Source organism: Python bivittatus, unplaced genomic scaffold (genome assembly GCF_059951505.1).
Source record: "Python bivittatus isolate LINGU-HERP-01145 unplaced genomic scaffold, Pbiv_v1 ctg000200_np1212, whole genome shotgun sequence".
NCBI classification, from domain to species: Eukaryota; Metazoa; Chordata; class Lepidosauria; order Squamata; family Pythonidae; genus Python; species Python bivittatus.
In genome coordinates, this window is record NW_028277040.1 from 581,273 (window position 1) to 603,855 (window position 22,583).

At 38.6% G+C, this 22,583-nt stretch overlaps 1 protein-coding gene across 31 annotated transcripts in view; it reads left to right on the plus strand.

Annotated features, from left to right (window-relative positions):
* Positions 1-13,176: 13,176 nt before the first annotated feature.
* Positions 13,177-22,583, plus strand: part of LRRFIP1 (LRR binding FLII interacting protein 1) — a 91,577-nt gene continuing 82,170 nt past the window's right edge. For 11 of the 31 annotated variants that reach the window (XM_088135541.1, XM_088135545.1, XM_088135555.1 and 8 more), the window contains exon 1: positions 13,179-13,374. In XM_088135541.1, the coding sequence (XP_087991667.1) occupies positions 13,267-13,374 (108 nt within the window). In that variant the 5' untranslated portion in view covers positions 13,179-13,266. Of the gene's footprint in view, positions 13,375-13,637; positions 13,788-22,583 lie in introns of those variants that run through there. The other 20 variants (XM_088135560.1, XM_088135546.1, XM_088135549.1 and 17 more) reach the window with 11 other exon arrangements.

A 22,583-nucleotide genomic window follows, 5' to 3' on the forward strand; every position in this document is an offset into this window, starting at 1 on the left:
CTTAATCTCTTCTGCTTCTGTTAGGTCCCTGCCTTTTTGTCCTTTATCATGCCCATCTTTGCACTAAACGTTCCTTTCATATCTCCAATTTTCTTGAAGAGATCTCTAGTCTTCCCCATTCTATTGTTTTCCTCAATTTCTTTGCATTGTTCATTTAAGAAGGCCTTCTTATCTCTCCTGGCTATTCTCTGGAAATCTGCATTCAGCTGCTTATATCTTTCCCTTTCACCCTTGCTTTTCGCATTCCTTCTTTCCACAGCTATTTGTAAAGCCTCATCAGACAGCCATTTTGCCTTCTTGCATTTCTTTTTCTTTGGGATGGTTTTAGTTGCTGCCTCCTGTACAATGTTACGGACCTCCGTCCATAGTTCTTCAGGCACTCTGTCTACCAAATCTAATCCTCTAAATCTATTCATCACCTTCACTGTGTACTCACAAGGAATATGATCTAAGTCATACCTGAGTGGTCTAGTGGTTTTCCCTACATTCTTCAATTTAAGCCTAAATTTTGCAGTAAGAAGCTCATGATCTGAGCCACAGTCAGCTCCTGGTCTTGTTTTTGCTGTCTGTATAGAGCTTCTCCATCTTTGGCTGCAAAGTATATAATCAATCTGGTTTCGGTATTGACCATCTGGTGATGTCCATGTGTAGAGTCGTCTCTTGTGTTGTTGGAAAAGAGTGTTTGCTATGACTAGCTTGTTCTCTTGACAGAACTCTATTAGCCTTTGCCCTGCTTCATTTTGTACTCCAAGGCCAAATTTGCCTGTTATTCCGATTACTCCTTGACTTCCTACTTTAGCATTCCAATCCCCTATGATGAAAAGGACATCTTTTTTTGGTGCTAGTTCTAGAAGGTGTTGTAGGTCTTCATAGAAGCGGTCAACTTCAGCTTCTTCAGCATCAGTGGTTTGGGCATAGACTTGGATGACTGTGATATTGAATGGTTTGCCTTGGATACGCACTGAGATCATTCTGTCGTTTTTGAGGTTGTACCCCATTACTGCCTTTCCCACTCTCTTATTCACTATGAGTGCAACTCCATTTCTTCTAAGGGTTTCTTGCCCACAGTAGTAGATATAATGGTCACCCGAATTAAATTCACCCATTCCCGTCCATTTCAGTTCGCTGATTCCCAAGATGTCGACGTTCAATCTTGTCATCTCATGTTTGACCACATCCAGCTTGCCTTGGTTCATAGATCTTACATTCCAGGTACCTATACAATATTGTTCTTTACAGCATCGGACCTTCTTTTCGCTTCCAGATACATCCACAGCTGAACGTCCTTTCGGCTTTGGCCCAGCCACTTCACTCTTTCTGGAGCTACTTGGAAATGCCCTCCGCTCTTCCCCAGTAGCATATTGGACACCTTCCGACCTGAGGGGCTCATCTTCCGGCATCATATCTTTTAGCCTTTTAACATTGTCCATGGGGTTTTCTTGGCAAGGATACTGGAGTGGGTTGCCATTTCCTTCTCCAGTGGACCACATTTTGTCAGAACTCTCTGTCATGACCTGTCCGTCTTGGGTGGCCCTGCACGGTATAGCTCATGGCTTCACTGAGTTACGCAAGCCCCTTCGCCACGACAAGGCAGTGATCCATGAAGGGGAATTTGGGGGTAGGGCTCATCTTAGTGCAAGAACACCAATCTGGCTTTCCTCCTGAATTTTTATGCCAAATCAGCCAGAATCTACACATCCATGATTGAGAAGAATGAGGCCTTCTGATTTTCTCAGACTTGTTAGTAACAGTTATATTCCAAACCATCATATTGTTACAGAGAACCTTTCTGGGTTATGATATAGATCTTGGTGTAGCAATGATTGATAATATTTGGAAGTAGCATTATGTTATGTACTCCTCCAATCCTGAAGCTGAAGAGGAAAACCTTGACCTGCAGAGTTCAGGAGGCACTAGACTGTCAAATGCCTGTGAGTGAATCAGGCTCAGCACAGGTGACTGCTGATTCAGATAGGAAAGAGTCAGAACTTGACCTTGGGAGAGTACAAAATCCTAAATCATGCTGCCAGCTAAAGAGGGATGAGCAATGGAGGTTGGCATGAATCCTTAAGAGGAGAGGGTATAGTTCTCTAATTGGACAAAGCCACGAATCCTAGCTATCTAGGTTTGTGACCCAGACCCCCCTCCCATTGTTGGAAAAAACTCTCTACTACCATACCTGCATTTTTCTGGTTTCACATTCCTGATTTTTCCTGCCTCATTGCCCTGCAAATGGATCTTTAGCTTATGACCTCTGGACTGGATATTTTGCAACTCTTCAGCTCTAGACTATCAGATGGCAGCAGACCTGTTCATCCCTGATGGTTTGGGAAATGACTTGCCGGTGGCTTCGAGCAGTCCTTGTTCTAAGTTGCTCCTCCCCTCCTGCCGGAATGGCAGAACCACAGCGGTTTAAGCATACGTGCCAAAGAACGATCATGAGGATTCTGACACTTAGTTGTTAGCCTTAGCTCATCTCCATTTTGCCTTTCTGACCTCACTCCTGCATTTCTGAATGGAAGCTTTCCTATCAAAGCTGCATATTAGCATCTACTATGTTTAATATTTATATTAATTTCTTCATCTATCTATAGATATATCAATCTATCTATTAATAGATATTTTTGCTCCCAAATTGGGGAATAGGTATCTCCAAATTCTGCTTTATGTGTTACGCTGTTATTCTACTGTTAACATGTGTCAGATTAATGAGAGCTATTACTACCCGGTTCCAACATTGTCATGAGGAGCACCTGATAGTTCCCCCCAAAAAAGACAATCGTTTTTTCTAACAAACCTAAACAATTCAGATGGACCATTAAGAGTCACAGGACAGGTCAATTTAAATTTAAGTTTCAATTTTTTTTCATTAAAAAAAGAAGTGAATGCCACATTGGTTATAATTCTATTCTGTATAGGGATTTCATCCTGGACTCTTTGTTCTAATCTAGAATAGTTATCCCAAAGATGGGAAAGATCAGGTGAGATCAATTGAGATCTATTTCACTATTGAAGATGTTCAGATATCCACATCAGTATTGGATAATACATTAAATTTAATGTTTGACAACTACCTGAATTTGGATTCATCAAGGGCAAACGGATCAGAGATCTAATTAGATGTTTCTTAACATGCAGTAAAATAAAAACTAAAAAACACATTCATCTTATTTGTTTTAGATATGTTTGAATGGTCTTGTTTGCTTAAATCATTGGAAAAATGTAAATTAGGATTACTGTAAATTTATATAGCCTAAGTTATATTTTAAATCAAATGCAGTTTTAAGGGGCAATTCACAACTTATACAGAGAGGAACAAAACAGGGTTGTGCACCTTCCCCTCTTTAAAATGTCACTGGAACATATTTTATTGAAATTACAGAATAACTCAAAGATTGTATGCCATTTATCAATAGATAAGTTCTTTTATAAAGCTGTTTTATAAATGGAGAAAAATGAGTAATATGATAAATTACAGATCAAATAATTTACCTATACTGTAATGTATATAAATTCTATGATTTTTTTAAAAGACAAATATGCAAAAGAAATAGCTTTATGCCCTCTTACTGATTCTTGAAGTAGAGGAAAATACCAGATGAGCAATGTAAAAAATGTACAATGTGCTATTAAAGGCTTCTGAAATGCAAATTCATACTTGATGGGGCTGGATACTGGAGATAAAAAGTGGAACGTTTTATGGAAGCAAAACTGTTGAGGTCCGTTAAGGACTAGGGAAAGTTCACTAAATGAAAATAATAATAATAATAATAATAATAATAATAATAATATATTAATAAATAATAAATAAATGATGCATGAGTGTTATCAAGGATTATATCCTTGAAAAGGATGTGTCAACAGTAGAACATGCTAGAACTTTTTGGTGGAATTACCCAAATGCCCAACAGTTTGGGAAATTAGTTTTTAAGGAAATAAGTAAGATCTGTACAGCATCAGTTCTAGCAAGAACAGAATTATGTCTTTTATCTTTTTTGGGGGGGGGAAGGAGAATATAAAAATATAAAAAGCAAAGACATCATGTTTAAGCTGGTAGTGATAAGAATAGAGCCCAGAAATGGAAGGAGACTAGTATTCCAAATTTAGAAATTTGATACACAATTTATTAGAAATATTTTTAATGGAAAAGCTTATTGATATAATCTTTTAATCTAACTTGGAAAGATTTTATTCACATGCATAAAAAAAAAAGAATTTTGGGCATAAAAATTAATATAGTATTATACAATTTATATAAAGCAATTAATGATTATTTAGAATTAAAGAATAGTAAAATTACTGATCTAAAGTATAGAACCATTATAATACTAAAAGCCATGGAGAAGTTGTAATTAATATTAATGTTATATCTAGAGAAAATGTAATGTATAAGAAAGAATAATACATAAAAAGTGATTATGGTTTCAAAACTAAAAGAGCCAAATTATAGTGACTATCTATATTGCTGAAATAAATCTAGCAGCTAATAATGAAGATAAGATGGAAATAATAATCAATTGACAGTAAGGACATACAGGTAGTCTTTGACTTATGGCCATTCGTTCAGCGACCGTTCAAAGTTATGACAGTGCTGAACAAATGGTGATTATGACTGGTCCTTGGAGTTACAGCTGTCCCAGCACTCCCGTGGTCACGTGATCACGATCTGGGTTCTTGGCAAACTGTTCACACTTACAACTGGTTGCCAAGCACCCCACAATCATGTGACCACCATTTGCAACCTTCCCTGCCGGCTTCCCCAGAAAGTCAACGGGGAAGATGGCAGGGAAGGTTGCAAGTCACTGGGGTAAGATTTAGTCTTATAATATTGAAACCATAAACCAGGGCTGGCTGGGGAATTCTGGGAGTTGAAGTCCATGCATCTTAAAGTTGCCGAGGTTGAGAAACACTGCCATAAGGAATAGAAGCAATTTGTACTACTGGTAGTCCTTGGGTTATGATGACAACTGGGACCAGAATTTCCCTCACTAAGTGATGCAGTTGTAAAGCGTGATGTCACATGACTGCATTGCTTAGTGATGGCAACTCTGGCAGTCCCAGTTGCCATCATAACCCAGAGACTGTGCAGGTGGTTAAGAGAGGAGGTTTTAGACAAGCACGCCAATGGGCGAAAGCTGCCTAACCCTGGGATCTCGTACTCTGTAGCAGGGCTCCTCGGGAGAAAAAGCCTCGGGAGCAACTTATGGGAGCAACTTGCAACCTTCCCTGCCAGCTCCCCTGCCAGCTCCCCATTGACTTTGCTTGTGGGAAGCTGGCAGGGAAGGTTGCAAATGGTGACCATGTGACCATGGCTCACTGCAATGTTGTAATCACGAGCCAGGCACCCATGTGCCTGGATCACAATCACATGTCCATGGGGACGCTGTGATGGCCGTAACTTCAGGGACCGGTTGTAAGTCCCCCTCATTCAGCATTGTTATAGTTTTGAACAGTTGCTGAACGAGGGGTCATATCCCGAGAAGTTATGACAGCAATTGGGACTGGAATGTCTGTTGCTAAGTGATGCAGTTGTAAAGCGTGATGTTACTTGACCACATTGCTTAGCAACAGCAATCCTGGCAGTCCTGGTTGCTATTGTAACCCCAGGACTATGCAGGTTGTTAACCAGGAAGACTGGGAATTCCAGGCAGGCGTTACATGTGGGTACTGTGGGGGTCGTGGGCAGGCTGAGTTTGCCAGGAAGTGCAGAATTGAAGTATCTTCAATTAAAACATCTTTTGACATGTAAATAGAGGGCTACATATTAAGCTCCAGAACTTTCTCTTCTATAAAATAATTTTATATGTTCTTTACAAAACAATAAATGTATATAGCTATATATAAGGTCTTGGAACATACTAAATTTAATGTTAAGAGTATTGGGAGGCATGGAATAAGGAGTTGTAATGTACATTTGGTGTAGTGGTTAAGGCAGCAGGCTGGAAGCTGGGAGATGGTGAGTTCTAGTCTTGCCTTGGGCACAAAGCCAGCTGGGTGACTTTGGGCCAGTCCCTCTCTCTCAGCCCTAGGGAGCAGGCAATGGCAAACCACTTCTTTACCAAGAAAACCGCAGGGTAAGTCGCCAGGAATCAAGACTGACTCCAAGGCACCCTCCAAAAAATGAACATGAATGTCAATACAGTAAAAGACAATTTGACCTCTATTTTTTATTTATTAGAATTATACTCTGGCTTTACTCCAAAAGCTGAAAGCTGCATATCCCACCACCCCTCCTTTTTCTCCACAACAATCTTGTGAAGCAGGTTGGGCTGAAAGAGTATCAGGCCCAAAGTCACCCAGTGAGTTTCCATTGCTGAGGGTGGATTTGAAATTGAATTTTTCCACTTCTAGTCCAACACCTTCACCTCTACTCCACATTGGCTCTTATCCATATGTCACATTTCTATGGGTATAAAATGTATAGATATAAAATAATAATAATAGTAACAATTTCCTATCTAGCCAATAAGTATATAACAGCAGCCCTCCTGAACCAGGTCAACTTAGTTCAGTAATTTCTTTGTCCCAGTGGCCAACCAGAAGTCTCAGGTGTGCTCTCCAGCAGGAGATTGTAGACATTGGTCTAATTTTTGCAATGGGGAGGGGCTTCTTACAGTGGGGCAAAAAAGTATTTAGTCAGCCACCAATTGTGCAAGTTCTCCCACTTAAAAAGATGAGAGAGGCCTGTAATTTTCATCATAGATATACCTCAACTATGAGAGACAAAATGGGGAAAAAAATCCAGAAAATCACATTGTCTGATTTTTAAAGAATTTATTTGCAAATCATGGTGGAAAATAAGTATTTGGTCAATATCAAAAGTTCATCTCAATACTTTGTTATATATCCTTTGTTGGCAATGACAGAGGTCAAACGTTTTCTGTAAGTCTTCCCAAGGTTTTCACACACTGTTGCTGGTATTTTGGCCCATTCCTCCATGCAGATCTCCTCTAGAGCAGTGATGTTTTGGGGCTGTCACTGGGCAACACGGACTTTCAACTCCCTCCAAAGGTTTTCCATGGGGTTGAGATCTGGAGACTGGCTAGGCCACTCCAGGACCTTGAAATGCTTCTTACGAAGCCACTCCTTCGTTGCCCAGGTGGTGTGTTTGGGATCATTGTCATGCTGAAAGACCCAGCCACGTTTCATCTTCAATGCCCTTGCTGATGGAAGGAGGTGTTCACTCAAAATCTCACAATACATGGCCCCATTCATTCTTTCCTTTACACGGATCAGTCGTCCTGGTCCCTTTGCAGAAAAACAGCCCCAAAGCATGATGTTTCCACCCCCATGCTTCACAGTAGGTATGGTGTTCTTTGGATGCAACTCAGCATTCTCTCTCCTCCAAACACGATGAGTTGAGTTTAGATCAAAATGTTCTACTTTGGTTTCATCTGACCATATGACATTCTCCCAATCCTCTTCTGGATCATCCAAATGCTCTCTAGCAAACTTCAGATGGGCCTGGACATGTACTGGCTTAAGCAGGGGGACACGTCTGGCACTCAGGATTTGAGTCCCTGGCGGCATAGGGTGTTACTGATGGTAGCCTTTGTTACTTTGGTCCCAGCTCTCTGCAGGTCATTCACTAGGTCCCTCCATGTGGTTCTGGGATTTTTGCTCACCATTCTTGTGATCATTTTGACCCCACAGGGTGATATCTTGCGTGGAGCCCCAGATCAAGGGAGATTATCAGTGGTCTTATATGTCTTCCATTTTCTAATTATTGCTCCCATAGTTGATTTCTTCACACCAAGCTGCTTGCCTATTGCAGATTCAGTCTTCCCAGCCTGGTGCAGGTCTACAATTTTGTTTCTGGTGTCCTTCAACAGCTCTTTGGTCTTGGCCATAGTGGAGTTTGGAGTGTGACTGTTTGAGGTTGTGGACAGGGGTCTTTTATACTGATAACAAGGTCAAAAAGGTGCCATTACTACAGGTAACGAGTGGAGGACAGAGGAGCCTCTTAAAGAAGTAGTTACAGGTCTGTGAGAGCCAGACATCTTGCTTGTTTGTAGGTGACCAAATACTTATTTTCCACCATGATTTGCAAATAAATTCTTTAACAATCAGACAATGTGATTTTCTGGATTTTTTCCCCCATTTTGTCTCTCATAGTTGAGGTATACCTATGATGAAAATTACAGGCCTCTCTCATCTTTTTAAGTGGGAGAACTTGCACAATTGGTGGCTGACTAAATACTTTTTTGCCCCACTGTATGTATTTGAAAAGGGGGAGGGAGAAAGCAAATTGCTACCATTTCCATAAAGCCACCAGGAATCAATCTTGACTAGGACATTTTACCTTATGCTTTTTAAAACTATGTATCAGCGGTTAAGAAACTAACTGGAAATCAATGAAAATGGACATCATATGCTTTATGAGTATAATATACAAGAATGGTGGTGTTTGGGTCCAGCCAATTGACCCTAATTACCAGGTTCGGGACTTGGTGCGAGGTGAACAGAACACCAAGACAAAAATCAGACTTTTTCTATCCACTTTATTTTAGAGCTCTAAACAAACTGGAGACTCCCAGCTAATGGAGGGAGTCCTGATTACGGATTTTACATAGCTTATATACTTTTTCTTCGCAGGATCCACGTGACAGTTTAAACAAAGAAACCAGCTAACTTCTTACAAACATCTGCAGGTGTTTCTTATAAAATTATCTATTTTACCAGGTCACTGTGACTTCAACCAAAAATGGGTTTCTGTGTCCTTCAAAACCTCCTTCTGCTATACATTAATTATTACTCATTATCTATCTTCAACTTATCTTAACCCCACCCCCCTTCCCCTTATCCTATCATGAGAATAACATTATAGGCTTATAGATCTTGTATGTTCTGTCAGTTGCCCAAGCCGTGACCCATCTCATCAGACTGACCATAGCTGTCTCTTCCACCTCTGCTATAGGATCAAGGAAATCACAAATCATACAATTATTTTTATCTTCAAGGATACAGTGAAATCACTAAATAATATAGTTATATTTAAAGCTTAAAGATTACAAAAACAAGCAAGGGGGTTGGAAGGAAGCCATAAAGCACATAATTATCTTTAAAAATTGCATAGGTATGTCATTGGGAAGGAATACATCACTAGCATGTCATTGGGAAGGAATACATCACTCTTGACAAGAACTGAGTACAGTTTCTATCACAGATGCACACATTCTCATGTGCCAGCCCCACCACACGTCTTCATATGCAGGTTCAACTTCCACATACTCAGGTTCACTATCAGATTCAGCTCCCATGCCCATTCCTACAGTGGGATATGGTCTTTATCAATTATACAATGTTCAAAAGAACTAATCTTTCTTTTTATATTTGAATAAATATACTGCAAGGAGTCTGATCTGAAGAACTGCTTAGAAATATTAATGTCAGATATTAGTTTATATGCTTCATTTTCCATTTTTCTGTTCCATAAAATAATTTAAATCAGTATTTTTCAAACTTCACAATTTTAAGATGTGTGGAAATCTGGCTGGGGAATTCTGGGAGTTAAAGTCCACACACCTTACAGTTGCCAAGTTTGAAAAACACTGATTTAAATGTTAATAATCCAATAATATGACATGTAAGACTAGCTTTGCTTAGTACTTACAAACTGTACGCTCTTATGGCTAAAGAACTCCCTTCAGAACTTCAATTTCTTATGAAGAAAGTACCCATTACATAATAATGTTCTTGGATTGTTCTGTAATGGAGGAACACTGTCCCAGTACCTTGTGTGCTTGTCCTATATAGGGAATTGTGAGAGGCACATTTAATTCAGCCATTGAATACAGAAATTAATCCTCCTTCCAGTCATGCAGCTCCTCCTGGCAGCTCCTATATTAAGGACTAACTTCTGTGGCTGAAAGTCAGATACACATGCCATAACCTACAGAATATTTTCTTTGTTTTCTTGGTATTTTAATGTAATCTGCCAAACTTTTCCAAAATTGGCCTTTGCCTCAAAATCCCCACACAATTCATATTGTTTATTTTCTGAAAGAGATGACTCAGGGGTCAATGCCATTCAGTAAAGTTCCATTCTGAGATAGGTATTAAAGGGAACATATTAAGCTGCAGAACCAAGGTTTGAGAGAATGAAGGGAACTAGTAAGTAGCGTGCTCAGAAATTTAGCTATGTGTATGAAGTATGCAAGTCCCACAACAATCTACTAAGGTTAAGTCAAAATCAGGAAAAGAAATATCCCCTCCCCCCATTTGCCATGAAAACAAGTGTGGTTTTGTCCAGCTTTCTCTAACCAATTTTGTCCAGATGAGTTGGATAATATCTCCCAAGAATTTTGAGCCACATTTCTCCTTGAATTTCTGGAAGTTGCTGGAGTAGAAAAAACTAAATTACAAAGGCTAGTTTTTGCTGTGTTGGATTATACTTGTAAAGCACCAGAAACCTCGAAGTAAGGACTCAGACAAATAGATCCAAGTGCTTTATTCCCTACATCATCTGTCAGACTGTTAGTTAAATTTCTGTTAGTATAGATAACACCATTTATATTGTGTAGAGGCAGGACTGCAGCATTTCAGTCTAGTTAGGGGATGTGACTAGAAGAACCAAGAAGGACAGGAGGCTGACTCCTTATGTATAAAACATAGATGAAATACAAGCATAGGCTGCCTGGCCTCACTTGATACCCAGTTTCTGTTTTTTTGTTTTAAATATGGCTCTGTCTCAGGTCTTTGCTTAGTAATATCAGAACCCAACTATAATGTTCACAAGAGTAGGTTGTAGAACTGATGTACTACTTCAAACTACATATAGAGGTTTACATATGAAAAGTTATCATTTTATCTAGAGGTGTGTCTAAGGGTGTGTTGGTAATTATGTCCAACAAAAGAATTAGCTTTCTCCCTGGTACCTACTGATATGTGACTGTTAGCAGTGATCAAGATACTTGCCATTTTAGGGTTAATGGGTGGGTAGTAGTAGTTAATAAAATTTGTCAAAGGCAAAGAGCAGGACATTTTTGGAGTTAGGTAAAATGCTCAAAAATGAGAAGGAAATTCTCTGGTTTCATAAGGCCTGGTGAACAGGGATTCTTTCTTGGCTTATTGATTTAAATACTGTCAGGTGACTGAGATGGTACAGCTCAGCACCTGGGTGCCTTGAGACCACCTATCCAGTATAGATTCTGCCCACTCAATTGAAGGATGCAGAGAATGATAGTTGAAAGTCCCCACCTATTGAAATGTGTGACAGAGTGGGCCAAAGTGGACATTCTCTATGGGGACTCCATTATCTGGACTAGCTTGCCCCAGGCGCAAGGGTAGCTTCTACTCTCCTGGCCTTCTGGAAGCTTGTAAAAACTTGGCTGCTCCAGAAGAACTTCGAGGTATGAGTATTGTGGAGCTCCTGGTGTCAGAATTATTATTATCTGGGCGGCTCACAAGTAAAAACATTTTTAAAAACTACAATAAGAGACAAAAAAAATTGGCAAAGATTGCAAAGATGGTAAGAATGTGGCAAGATTTTTTATAATAATTACATTTCCTGTTATTGTATTTATTATTATTGCATTACTGCAGCTATTGCTTTTGTACATTGCTTAAAGTGGCCTTGGCTGAAAAAAATTATAAATTCTTAAGTAAAGAAATTGTTTAGCGCTCTTAAAGCAAAATGCTCAGTCAGCTGAGTGGGTGATTTAAACAAATAGTGGCACAGGAACTAAGATAGCAAAATTTGGCTCTGGGAGCCTTAGTACAATACATGTACTGTATACAAATACACCTTATTTGCCACACATATATACATACTAAAGCTACACAATGTTTTGAATTCAGTTCCCAAAAAGTACTTCAAAACATGAAAGGGTGTGAACATAGGATCAGTCTGTAATTCTTTAAAGTGACTGTGTCTTTATTGAGGTTTGCATAGTAACTAAAAGGGGCAGCTGCGCTGGCCTGGGAAAAGAGGTGTGCTTTAAGGAGTTGCACATAGGTACTAGAATCTTTTTGGAACAGAATCTGAATTGCTAAACAGGCCTATTATACATGCCCTTATATATAGGAAAAGCCTCAAGTATTTTATCTTTACAAGGACAATAAAACAGGAATCTACAGATTAACAAGCAAAATCTCACATTGGCCAGGTGTTTCACATCCAAGAAAATGTACAGGCAATCCCCAAGTTAAGAATGTCCGATTTACAGACAACTCATACTTACGAATGGGCTGCCTATTGCTAAAAATGGTGGATGGCGTTCTCCTTCCTCGAGCAGACAAGCCGCTGAAGTGGCGCAATGTTTTCATGAATCACTGAAGCCACGTGTTTTTAATATACAGCCTGTTTTCAGCAGTTCATGAAAACATTGCATGGCTTCAGCATTTCATTGGCTCAAGGAAGGAGAATGCCGTCTGCCACTTTTAGTAATAGGCAACCCATTCGTAAGTATGAGTTCCGACTTACATACAAATTTGAGTTAAAGACAGACTTAGGAACAGAACTAGTTCTTAACCAGGGGACTGCCTATATTTGAAAGTAAAACTGCAGTTGTTTGCATAATACTAACCATGGTGATGATATAATAACTGAAACGGAAAAATGTCACAGAATCTACAAGACAATTTTTAATATTACTTATTAGATTCACATCTCAGATTTATAATTCATATATCTAAAAGTGCCTATCTTTTCAACAACTTTGGGTGTTTTTCTTCAGGAACTCTCCTTTCATGGCCTAAGTTAAAGAATTGCATGTTCTCACAAATGTAGGGCAACGAATTTAAAACAGGTTAAATAAAAGATTATATTGTTGAATGAACACATTCTTATACTGCCTTGCTTATTCTGCATTTCAATAAAGGATTTTAAATAAAAAACTTTTAACATTGACAAGGGTTATACTTGTATAAGTTTTGAGCCTCAAATATATAAGGAAACCTTATCTGGGCTGCAAAAAGCCGGGCGATGGCTAGATGGCAGTCAAGAAAGGTGACTCTTTTCTATGCCTTGACCCAACTCCTCTTGGGACAAGCTTTATCGGAGTCTGCATTACGGGGCCCGAAACTCTCAGGATGCAGGTTGGTCTTAATTTAGCAATGGTTCAAAAAAAAAAAAATGACACCGCTAGCCAACGATTACTTCACGTACTCGTCTCCCTGCCTGGAAGGAGAACGTTTTGCTCGGGTTTGCACCGCCTTTTGCGGAGGTTCATCGGCTGGGCCACACCCCCTGCCGCCCGTATCCCTTGCGCGCGTGCGCAGCGTGTCTGATTCCTCACGCCCGAGGAGTCGGCCAGCGGCGGAGGGATGGAAAGCGCGGGGGCAGCGCCGCAGGGAGCCGTGGGGCGCAAGAGGGTCCCCAACCGGGAGAGGCCCTCGGCCGAGGACGATGCCCTCAACCAGATCGCTCGCGAGGTACGGCAGCGCTGGGGCCCGGCGGCTTCGTTCTTTCCCTTCCTCTTTCCGTCTTGGGAGCTTCCCCGGAGCCGCGGCCACCGTTCCCTGGTTCGCCGGAGGGCCTCCCCTTCGCCGAGGGCGCCTGTGGCGGGTGGGATTGGATGGTGCCCTCCCCCTCCCCCTCCCCTGGGTCCGGCCGCCTAGGTTCCTGTCACGCCCCTTCCCCTCGTAGGTTTCTGGTCCGCCGTCTCGCCGCCTCCTCTGGACTTCCGGGCGGCGCGGGGAGGGGGCAGGACGGGGTTTCTGCCTCCTGTTCCTCTGAACTGCAGAATTGAGTGCATTTTTAACGCTCCCCTTGAAATTAACGGGAAGTAGTGTTAATGCGACCAAGCTAGTGCGACTGAATGAATGAATATGCGATGTTTTAATGCGTATGTGTGTGTTTATACCCATATGTCCATGTTACTTCTGTTTTTTTCCATTGTGAATTGTCCTTGTATGTACTACTTGCAGTTCAAGATGTTTTTTCCATTTATATTGCATTTACTGTATCAACATACAGTACATGCTAGTGTGGTGGATGATAGTCCATATACTGTGATAAACCTGTTACTCTTTAAATTTCATGACTTTTATATGCATACTATTTTTTTTCTATTATAGTCTTACATTTGTCTAGTAGTGTATCAGAGATTAAGAAAGAAATTAGGATGAAGTTGTGAGCTTGAACTAATTAATCTAACAACAAATGGTAATAACAATACCATAAAAACCTTTGGTAATTTGTTGTATACATTTGTATGCATAAATATATTGTATAATTTATATATTCTGAATTAAATAGTATAAATGTCGTATGCAGTCTATGTTATATACCTTTTCTGAAAAGGAGATGGGAAAGCATTTTTTTCATATACTATGATCAACATGCAGTTTTATTGTTTCTAACATAGCTAAAAGAATAGAGTTGGAAATGGTCATATGATATCAGCAGATCCAACTCTGCTTGGTGCAGGAATTGAAATAAATGAATCCTTGATATCTTGTACTTTATCCATTTTTCAGAATTTCTCAGACTTATTTATTAGATTTATAGACTCCATAGGGACATAAAGGTTTGGTCATACCATTAATGTGCTGCTTAAGTACCTAGAGTGAACTTATTTGGCACTGGAGATTCATCTTGTTTTTAACTATTTTGACCTTTCCTTCTCTTCACAATTGCCTGGTAAAACATATATTGCTTTCTTGGATAAAACTGAGCCAAAGTAGGACATAAGCAGCTCTATTTTTCATTATTATTATTATTATTATTATTATTATTATTATCATCTTTATTGACTAGTTGGTATAGTGATTGACTCCTCATCCTATTATTTTCAAAATATCTAAAGGAATCCTTTTCCTTCTTAGCCTTGTTCTGAGGTTTAGCTTTCTTAAACACCATCTCTGGAGTTCTAGGCCAACTGTACATACTTATTGGCGATTTGTTCATTTTTATTATTTCCTGCTTGTATCCTTTTTTCGAACCTTCACTAAACTTATTGTATAACCACACCTCCCTTTTTCTTTCTCACAGGAATTGCTTGCAACAGTTTTTAATATTTCTTTTTTGAGTAACCCTACCTGCCTTCAGCAACTTTTCCCATTACTTCTGCCATGCAATCCTACTTATCACTGCGCTGAATGTATTAAAATGTGCTTTTTTGAAATACTGAGATTATGTTAAAGAGGTGATAAGTAGCCCTTCCATTTCCAGATTACCTGTCTCATGCTGCCTCACAAAGACTAAATCAGTAGCTTCAGAGGTTGCATATGCAAAGGCTATACAAATCGGATAAATAAACAGAGTCAGCTCCATGGTTGTCTTAGAGGCCATGAAGTTATGAGGCAGCAGTAGCTCTCACTGTCTTTTGAAAATACTGAAACTCAGGCATGAATTGCATATTGCAATTCTGAATGTGTTAAGTTGTAATAATTTTTCTTCTAGATGTATAAATGGCCATTTTGTAGCGAATGGTGTTAACTCTGGTAACTCTTAATGGACTTTTGCTGATCAGGGCTGAAGCAACAAGGCTTTAAGGATTTGTTTATAGATAAGAGGTGGAAAATGGGAAGAAGAGATCAATTGTATTTTACAAGAAGGTGATAAGTTACTAAAATTGTTTATACTTGTGATGAAGGGGGAAGTCATATATTTTCTTTTTCTTTACTATATTCTTTTTTCTTTTTTTTCTATTTTTTCTTTTCTGCAGCTTCTATTTTTTATTCTTTTCTTTTTTTAGTTTGTATTAATTTTTATCCTTGCAATTGTAAACTTTAATAAAATTACTAATAAATGCCTATTTCTTAGCAACAGCATTATAGAGTATGGCAGACATCAGAAGTTTAAATTCCAAGAACCATTGGAATGAATTGGTTTAGAGAGTGCTGTTGACTTTGGCAGAACGTACTAGTGTAGGTCCAAGTCCAAAATAAAAAAAAAAACGCTGAATGCTTAATAATTCCAGATAGGCTTTTTCTTTGATGTCATCATGCATATAAATACTCTAATTAAAATTTGAGCTTCGTTATTTTATTTAAGTCTATTACAAATACATAGACTTGTTAAAAGTTTCGTGATAGTCAGTTGCTATCTGATAGTTGATGGTTTAGTTGCTTCTGGTTCTTGATATCTACAGGTTATATTTTTTTAAAAAAGGGAAATGGCTGTGAACCAATAAAAGGAAACTGTACAAACAACTCACATTGCATAAAGTCTCCTGCGTCAAGTTCCAATGTATAATGCTCACATCTTTTTTATTTCGGCAGAGGGGACTGGGAAGTAATTTATGTTTTCCATTTTTTTGTTACTTTGTAATCCGTAAGGTAGATATAATTGAATTCATGCATGGATGGACTTTTATAGATAGAGAATTAGATGTAATTGTAACAATTACTTCTCTCATATAGTATTTCTGGTACTGACAGTTACTTCATAATTAAAAAACTCAAATATTTGTGTTTGTATTTTTGCAACATTACAGTTTTATCTTCTTTCAGTTTCTTAAATAATCCTACTGTTTACTATGACAACCAGTTTGGGTAAGGCACTGGACTAGGAATGGGGAAACCTGAATTCTAGTCCTACCTTAGGCACAAAGCCAGCTGGGTGATTGTGGGCCAGTCACCTTCTTTCAGCCCTAGGAAGAAGGCAGTGGCACATCACTCCCAAAATTGTTGCATAGAAAATTACCTTGATTTGGCCATATAGTTGCCAGTAGTCAAGACTGACTTAAAGGCATGTGAACTCACACACACAACAAATCCTAATTATATAGCTATAACCAAAAATAGTACTTAACTTTCTGATTTATTTTATTTATTTATGAAATGTGTCTACCACTTGAAACTAACTGGACCCCAGGTAGCTTACAGAACTTACTCTGATTTTGTATTGTGTTTTTATTATGTAAGAATTAAAATAGTTTCAATTCAATCCTGAGTTCAATTAATACTGGAAGTAAGATGGAAATGCTAACATTATGGAAAATGGTGCTGCTGGATACAATTAATCCCCAAGGCCCTCCAGAAGAGTTGTGTTTTCATTTGCTTTAGGAAGGCCATGAGGGTGGGAAGGGAGTCAAAAGAGGGTGGTTTCAGCTTAATTTTGCCATAAATTCCTCTGTCATTGAACAGCAGTATAGTAAGGTTTTCAGATTCCTAATTTTCTACAACTCCATGTATATGAATATTTTTATTCTGTAGTTCTTCAAAGTTGCAGATCATATATATATATAAAATTGCAGTAATTTCACTGTTTGCATGAGTTTTATATTGAGTTCCATTGCACATCTAGTGTTTGCCCTATGTTAGCCAGCTGTATGAACTGTAGAAGACCTTCAGTTCAAAAGATTGCTGCTCTAAACTGTAAAGATTGGCTTGAGAAAAACTCTTTTTGGTATTGCCCACCTTCTGTTTTTGTTCTGGTTTTGCAGTTTTTTAAAAATGTTGTTGAAGCCATCTACTTTCTTCTTTGGTATAGATCACCCTTAAAAAAAAAAACTCCTTCCCATCCCCCGTCCTGCATGTTACACAACTAACATGAATCAGATGTTTACAAAAGCCAGAGAAAACACTTGTCTGGAGAGACAGTTTCTTGGCTTAGAATACCAAGTTGTAACGACCTCATGCACAGCTTTAACCTCATCCCTTTCAGTGGAGCTCGACTGCAGAAGTCTCTCAATGTAGTTGTATAGATAATCTCAAACTTTAGCTATCAGTAGGAATATCTCTCATCTCCCTTCAGTCAGTCAGCAAACTTAAATACTGGCTTTGATTCTAATCTCTACATGTAATACATGTTTCATTTAGAGAATAATGTTTCCCACTCCCCTTTTCCTATACAGTTCCTGAATATATTCTACTGGTGGAAGGTTGAGTAACTTTTGGTGTGGCAGACAATAGGTTGTGATGTGTTAGCTGCAGCGATGGCCACTGAGGTGTTTGGACTGCAGTTTCTTTCAGGGTGTGTGGATCATGGTGTTCAGGCCTCATGGCAGTTAGCTAGCTATAGTTCATACATTGTTTATCTTTGCTTTTTGTCAACTTTCCTTTTCAAAATATGTGGCCGTTCATGGGAAAGGATCTCAGACTATATCAGAATATTAAAAATAGATCATGTGGATTATTGTTATGGGTTATTCTTTTATCCTTTATGGCTCCAGTATTTCACTAAGATAACATAACCTAAAATTCTATGAGTGTGCACTCTTTAAATGATAACACTTAGTCCTAGAATGTAAACCATATCTTTGGTAGGGCTATGTAATGCTTCGGATTCAGTTTTGAAAAGGTATTTCAAAACCTGGGAAGGAAGGCAGCTGCAGAATCCCAGAAAAAATACAGCAGCTTTAAAGAGTTGCAACAGATGTTACATTCATGTCTTTATGCAATATGTAAGAACATTTTGGAATTGAATCTGAAGCCTTCATATACTTATGGGTTTTTTTGCCAGTCTACCTCACCTACCTACCCACCCCTGAAGCACTTGTGTCTGCCTGAAGTAGAGCAACAGGCTGCCTGTCATATATAATCTGTGCTAAATTGGATATGGTAACAGAACCTTAAAATAGCTCAGCTGAAATAACATCTGCTGTCTAATTTCTCAAAGTATTTTTGAGAGAACAGTGGTTAGTTGCAACAGGATGTTAGAGCATGTACTTGAAGAGCATTGAACTTTTAGTTGTTTTTCATTACATTCACATTACCAGATTTCTGCATCACTCTATAATATTTAGGATTATGAGTAGAAAAAAGAAGTTGACAAACAAAAGTATCAACTGTGGTGTTAATTTAAGACTTTGTAGTTAAACTTTATATTAATTTCAAAAGTATTTTTAAATGATTTGATTCAGTAAAGACTGCATTCAGTATTTGGATCAACTGAATTATCCAGTGAAATGGAAAAACTAGTTGAATATGCTGTGTTGTTTCCCAGAAAAACTGCAGTTAGTTGGAATTACCTTTATATTAGCCAGATAAAGAATACTTCCTTAAAGTGTTTTTGCAAGAGTAATTTTATTGACTACTTCTATTCTTAAAAACACTGCTTTGTCATGATGTTGCTCCAGATCCTTGTTGCAAAAGTATTAAACATTCAATTTTACTTCACCTTTGTATTGCTAACAACTTGAATGGGATCCTTTATAAAGAATTCCAAGTGATTAGAATATTGTGATAATTAGATTGATGTCATCTCTTGCCCCCCCCCAAAACCTGCCAACATTTTATTAGCTTTTTGGATGTTACAAACTGAAGAACAGACAACTATGAATGTTTTTTAAAATAAATTAATGAAATATTTCCTAGATTTCACAACAGTCTTTTGGTTAAGTCTTTCATTAATTAATTTCCAAAGTTAAAAGAAAAAATACCCTATTTAAATATGTCAGTCCTTTGAAGTTCTTATTCTGTTGCTATAATTGGATGCTATAATCCTTTTCCACAAACACTTTCCATTTCTTCTTTGCTTGGCAATGTGATTGGCTGAATTACTCATTTTTCTTTAAAGAGAAAGTTGGAAGATTGAGTGTCAGACTGCAGTAGACCTTTTTTCCCATATCCCTTGCTGTTTTGAAGACTTCTTTATGAAATGACACAGATAGAAAGTGGAGAGTTGTCAGTCATGAACTGCAGTTAAATAGGTGAGCCTTCCCCAATTACTAAAGACATAAAATATATTAATAAGGGCATTGAGCATTATTTCTCTTATAAAGAACACCAGGCCTGCTATTTTAGTGAATAACATTTTTTTAAAAAAAATCAGTTTTAAGGTATGAAATTTAAGATGCTTAAAAGGTCCATTTGTACTCAAAATCAAGGGAACTGCCATTATAAATTCTGCTACACATAGATTTTTTTTCCTGCACTGTTATTATGGTAGATGGAATTTTGAGAGAGACTATATTTTGTAGAGAGGTATGACCATAAATTTATTATTCTTTGAGAGAGGGGATGGTTCATTTGGTCTTGAAGGGTCAATGGTGCGCCCCCTTCCCAAAAAATCAACCCTGGATCCAGTACTTGGACAATTTCCATCCAGGCCCCAGCCTTCTCCTCTTAGGGAAGGATTTTTTTAAATAGTAATTTTATTAAAAATTACAATTAAAAAGATAAAAACTAATACAATTTTTTAAAAAAGGATAAAAAAATAGAAAGTGCAGAAAAGGAAAAAATAGAAAGAAAAATAGAAAAGAAAGAAATGAGAATATAGTAAAGAAAAAGAAAAGAAATATATAAAGAAACGACTTCTCCCTTTATCACAACGTATAAACAATTCTAGTAACTTATCACCTTCTCTTAAAATACAACAAATGATCTCTTTCCATTTTCCACCTCTTATCTATAAACAAATCCTTAAAGCCTGGTATTCAGTCCTGATCAGCAAAAGTCCACTAGGGGTTACCAGAGATAACAATATATCTATTTTACCCGTGATCAAATAAACCAACTTTATATTCCTTCCTTTTACTTTTAACAATCTTGATCTTTAGTCCCTTCAAATATAGACAATTCCCTACTTACGAACTTTTGACTTGTGAACTTTCACCAATACAAACAAGATGGACCTGGAAGTTGGGAGAAGGTGGGAAAGGGTTAGTTTCCGGCATGCCACAACTAACCCTTTCCCTCCTCTTGTCTTCCAGGAGGTTGGAAGTTTGTGTTGGAGTTCACAGTGTTCATTGGGAGGCTGCAATCTTCAGCCTTCCTCCAGAAGGGCCAGCAGTTTCCAGCGTGAGCTGCAGAGCACATGCTGTGCCTGTGCTTGTCCCTCTGCTTCCTCCAGTTGTGCCACCGCCCTGAACAGTGCTTCCTTCATAGCTTCCCCTTCACCCAGAAAGCCACCTCTGCCTTGCCTGGCAATGGAGTGTGCCACGGCCCACCGGCTTATCCCACTGCCCTTTCCAGTCTGTGTGCTATCGCTCCTCGCATTGGCAGCAGAAGACAAGGCTCCTCTGCCTACACTGCTGCCCTGCCTGCTGCCTCCTCTTTTTTTTTTTTTTTACTTTTTACAGTATTTTTTACTTGGTTGGACTTACAAACAAAAGGGACTTATGAACAGCCTCTTAGAATGTAACTTGTTCATAAGTAGGGGACTGTCTGTAATGTCCTAGAACTTGATTTATTTTCATTTTTTCTTTGCCCCTTCTCACAAAATTCTGCAAAGCTTTAACAAGTCTCTTCTGTAAATCCATTATAGGAAAGTTATCCAGGTCACTCTTTTGGTTTGTTATTTGTACATCCTTTTTAATTAAGACATTAGCCAGTTTCATTTGTATGTCCAGTGTAGCATCTTTTTCCATATCATTCTTGTAGCATGTCATTTTTAAATCCACATTCAGATCGGTCTCAGTCTTGTCCAGTAAAACTTGTTCCTCTTCCATAACATCTTTTAAACACAGTTTATCTATAGAGGCAGACACTCTTAAAATTAACTTCTGGGTCCATTGTTAAAAAATATCCTTCAGTATATCCAGGGTTAAAATATTTTAATCCATTCTGTATTAGTAAGTCAAATTTAAGTGTTTTTCTCCTTTAATTGTAATCTTTAGTTTCTTCTGGTTCCCCCTAGTTTCCAACCTTCAAAGTCTCCTCCTATCTTTTTTTTTTAACAGAATTCAAAACAAAAGCATTTTCTCACAGGAAGGATTCTTATAATTAATTCCAAAATCTTATTTCAAATCCATCTGGACCTTTAGCCTGTTTGTAACTTTCCAAAATCAAAGTTCTAATTACTGTTTTGCTGTTTATTCCAAAAGAATTTTTTAAAATCCTTAAACATGTATTTAAAACTTCTTTTGCTAAGGATTGAAGGAAACTCACCTGGTGCTATAAAGCTTGTTGATCCAAGGGTTCCTAAGCTGAAAAACAGTTAACAATTTCTGAAAGTTATTAGAAAAGGAAGTATGTGAGCCCAGTGTCCCTTTGAAGGCACTGACTGTGGTTTGAGCTAAAAGATGGCTATTCCCTTGTCTTCCAGGGCTCTAAACCCACTGGAGACTGCTGTCTTGTGGTCTCCTCATGAGGAGCAGCTGTTTGGAACACTTGTGGGCAAGTCCTCTCCTTGTCTAGAGGAATTACGAAGAGCTGGTCTACTTGCTTTTAGCGGAGCTGTCTTTAGTTCACCATTTCTTTCCTGGAAGTCACAACCAGGGAAGGGTGTTGAGAATGTGGTCAGGTAACAACTCCAGAGAATCTTGGAGGAAACAGATTATTTGGACTCATTTCAGTCTGATTTCAGGCCTGAGTACAGTACGGAGACACTTGTCAATTGAGTACAGTATGGTTGTGCTTGTCAGTTACTTTTGGCAGAACTGGGATGAGGGTGGTGTGTCCATCTTAACATTTTTTGATCTCTCAGTGACTTTCAATAGGGTCAATCATGATGTTGTTCTGGACTGGCTGCAGGGATTGGGAGTCAGTGCACCTCCTTTCTCTGTGGTTGGTTCCAGTCGGTCTTGACAGTGGAGAGGGGTCAAGCTCACAGCTGCTCAATTCTGAGGTACCACAGGGCTCAGTACTTTTGTTTAAAATCTACATGAAAACACTGGGTGAGGTCATACATCAGTTTGAGGTCCACTATCATCTGCATGAGGATAAGGCCTGATTGTACATCTCAACCCTGGGCCCGCCTAAGTGGTGCTGTTGATGTGCTGTCCCAGTGTCTGGAGATGTGCGTTTCTGGA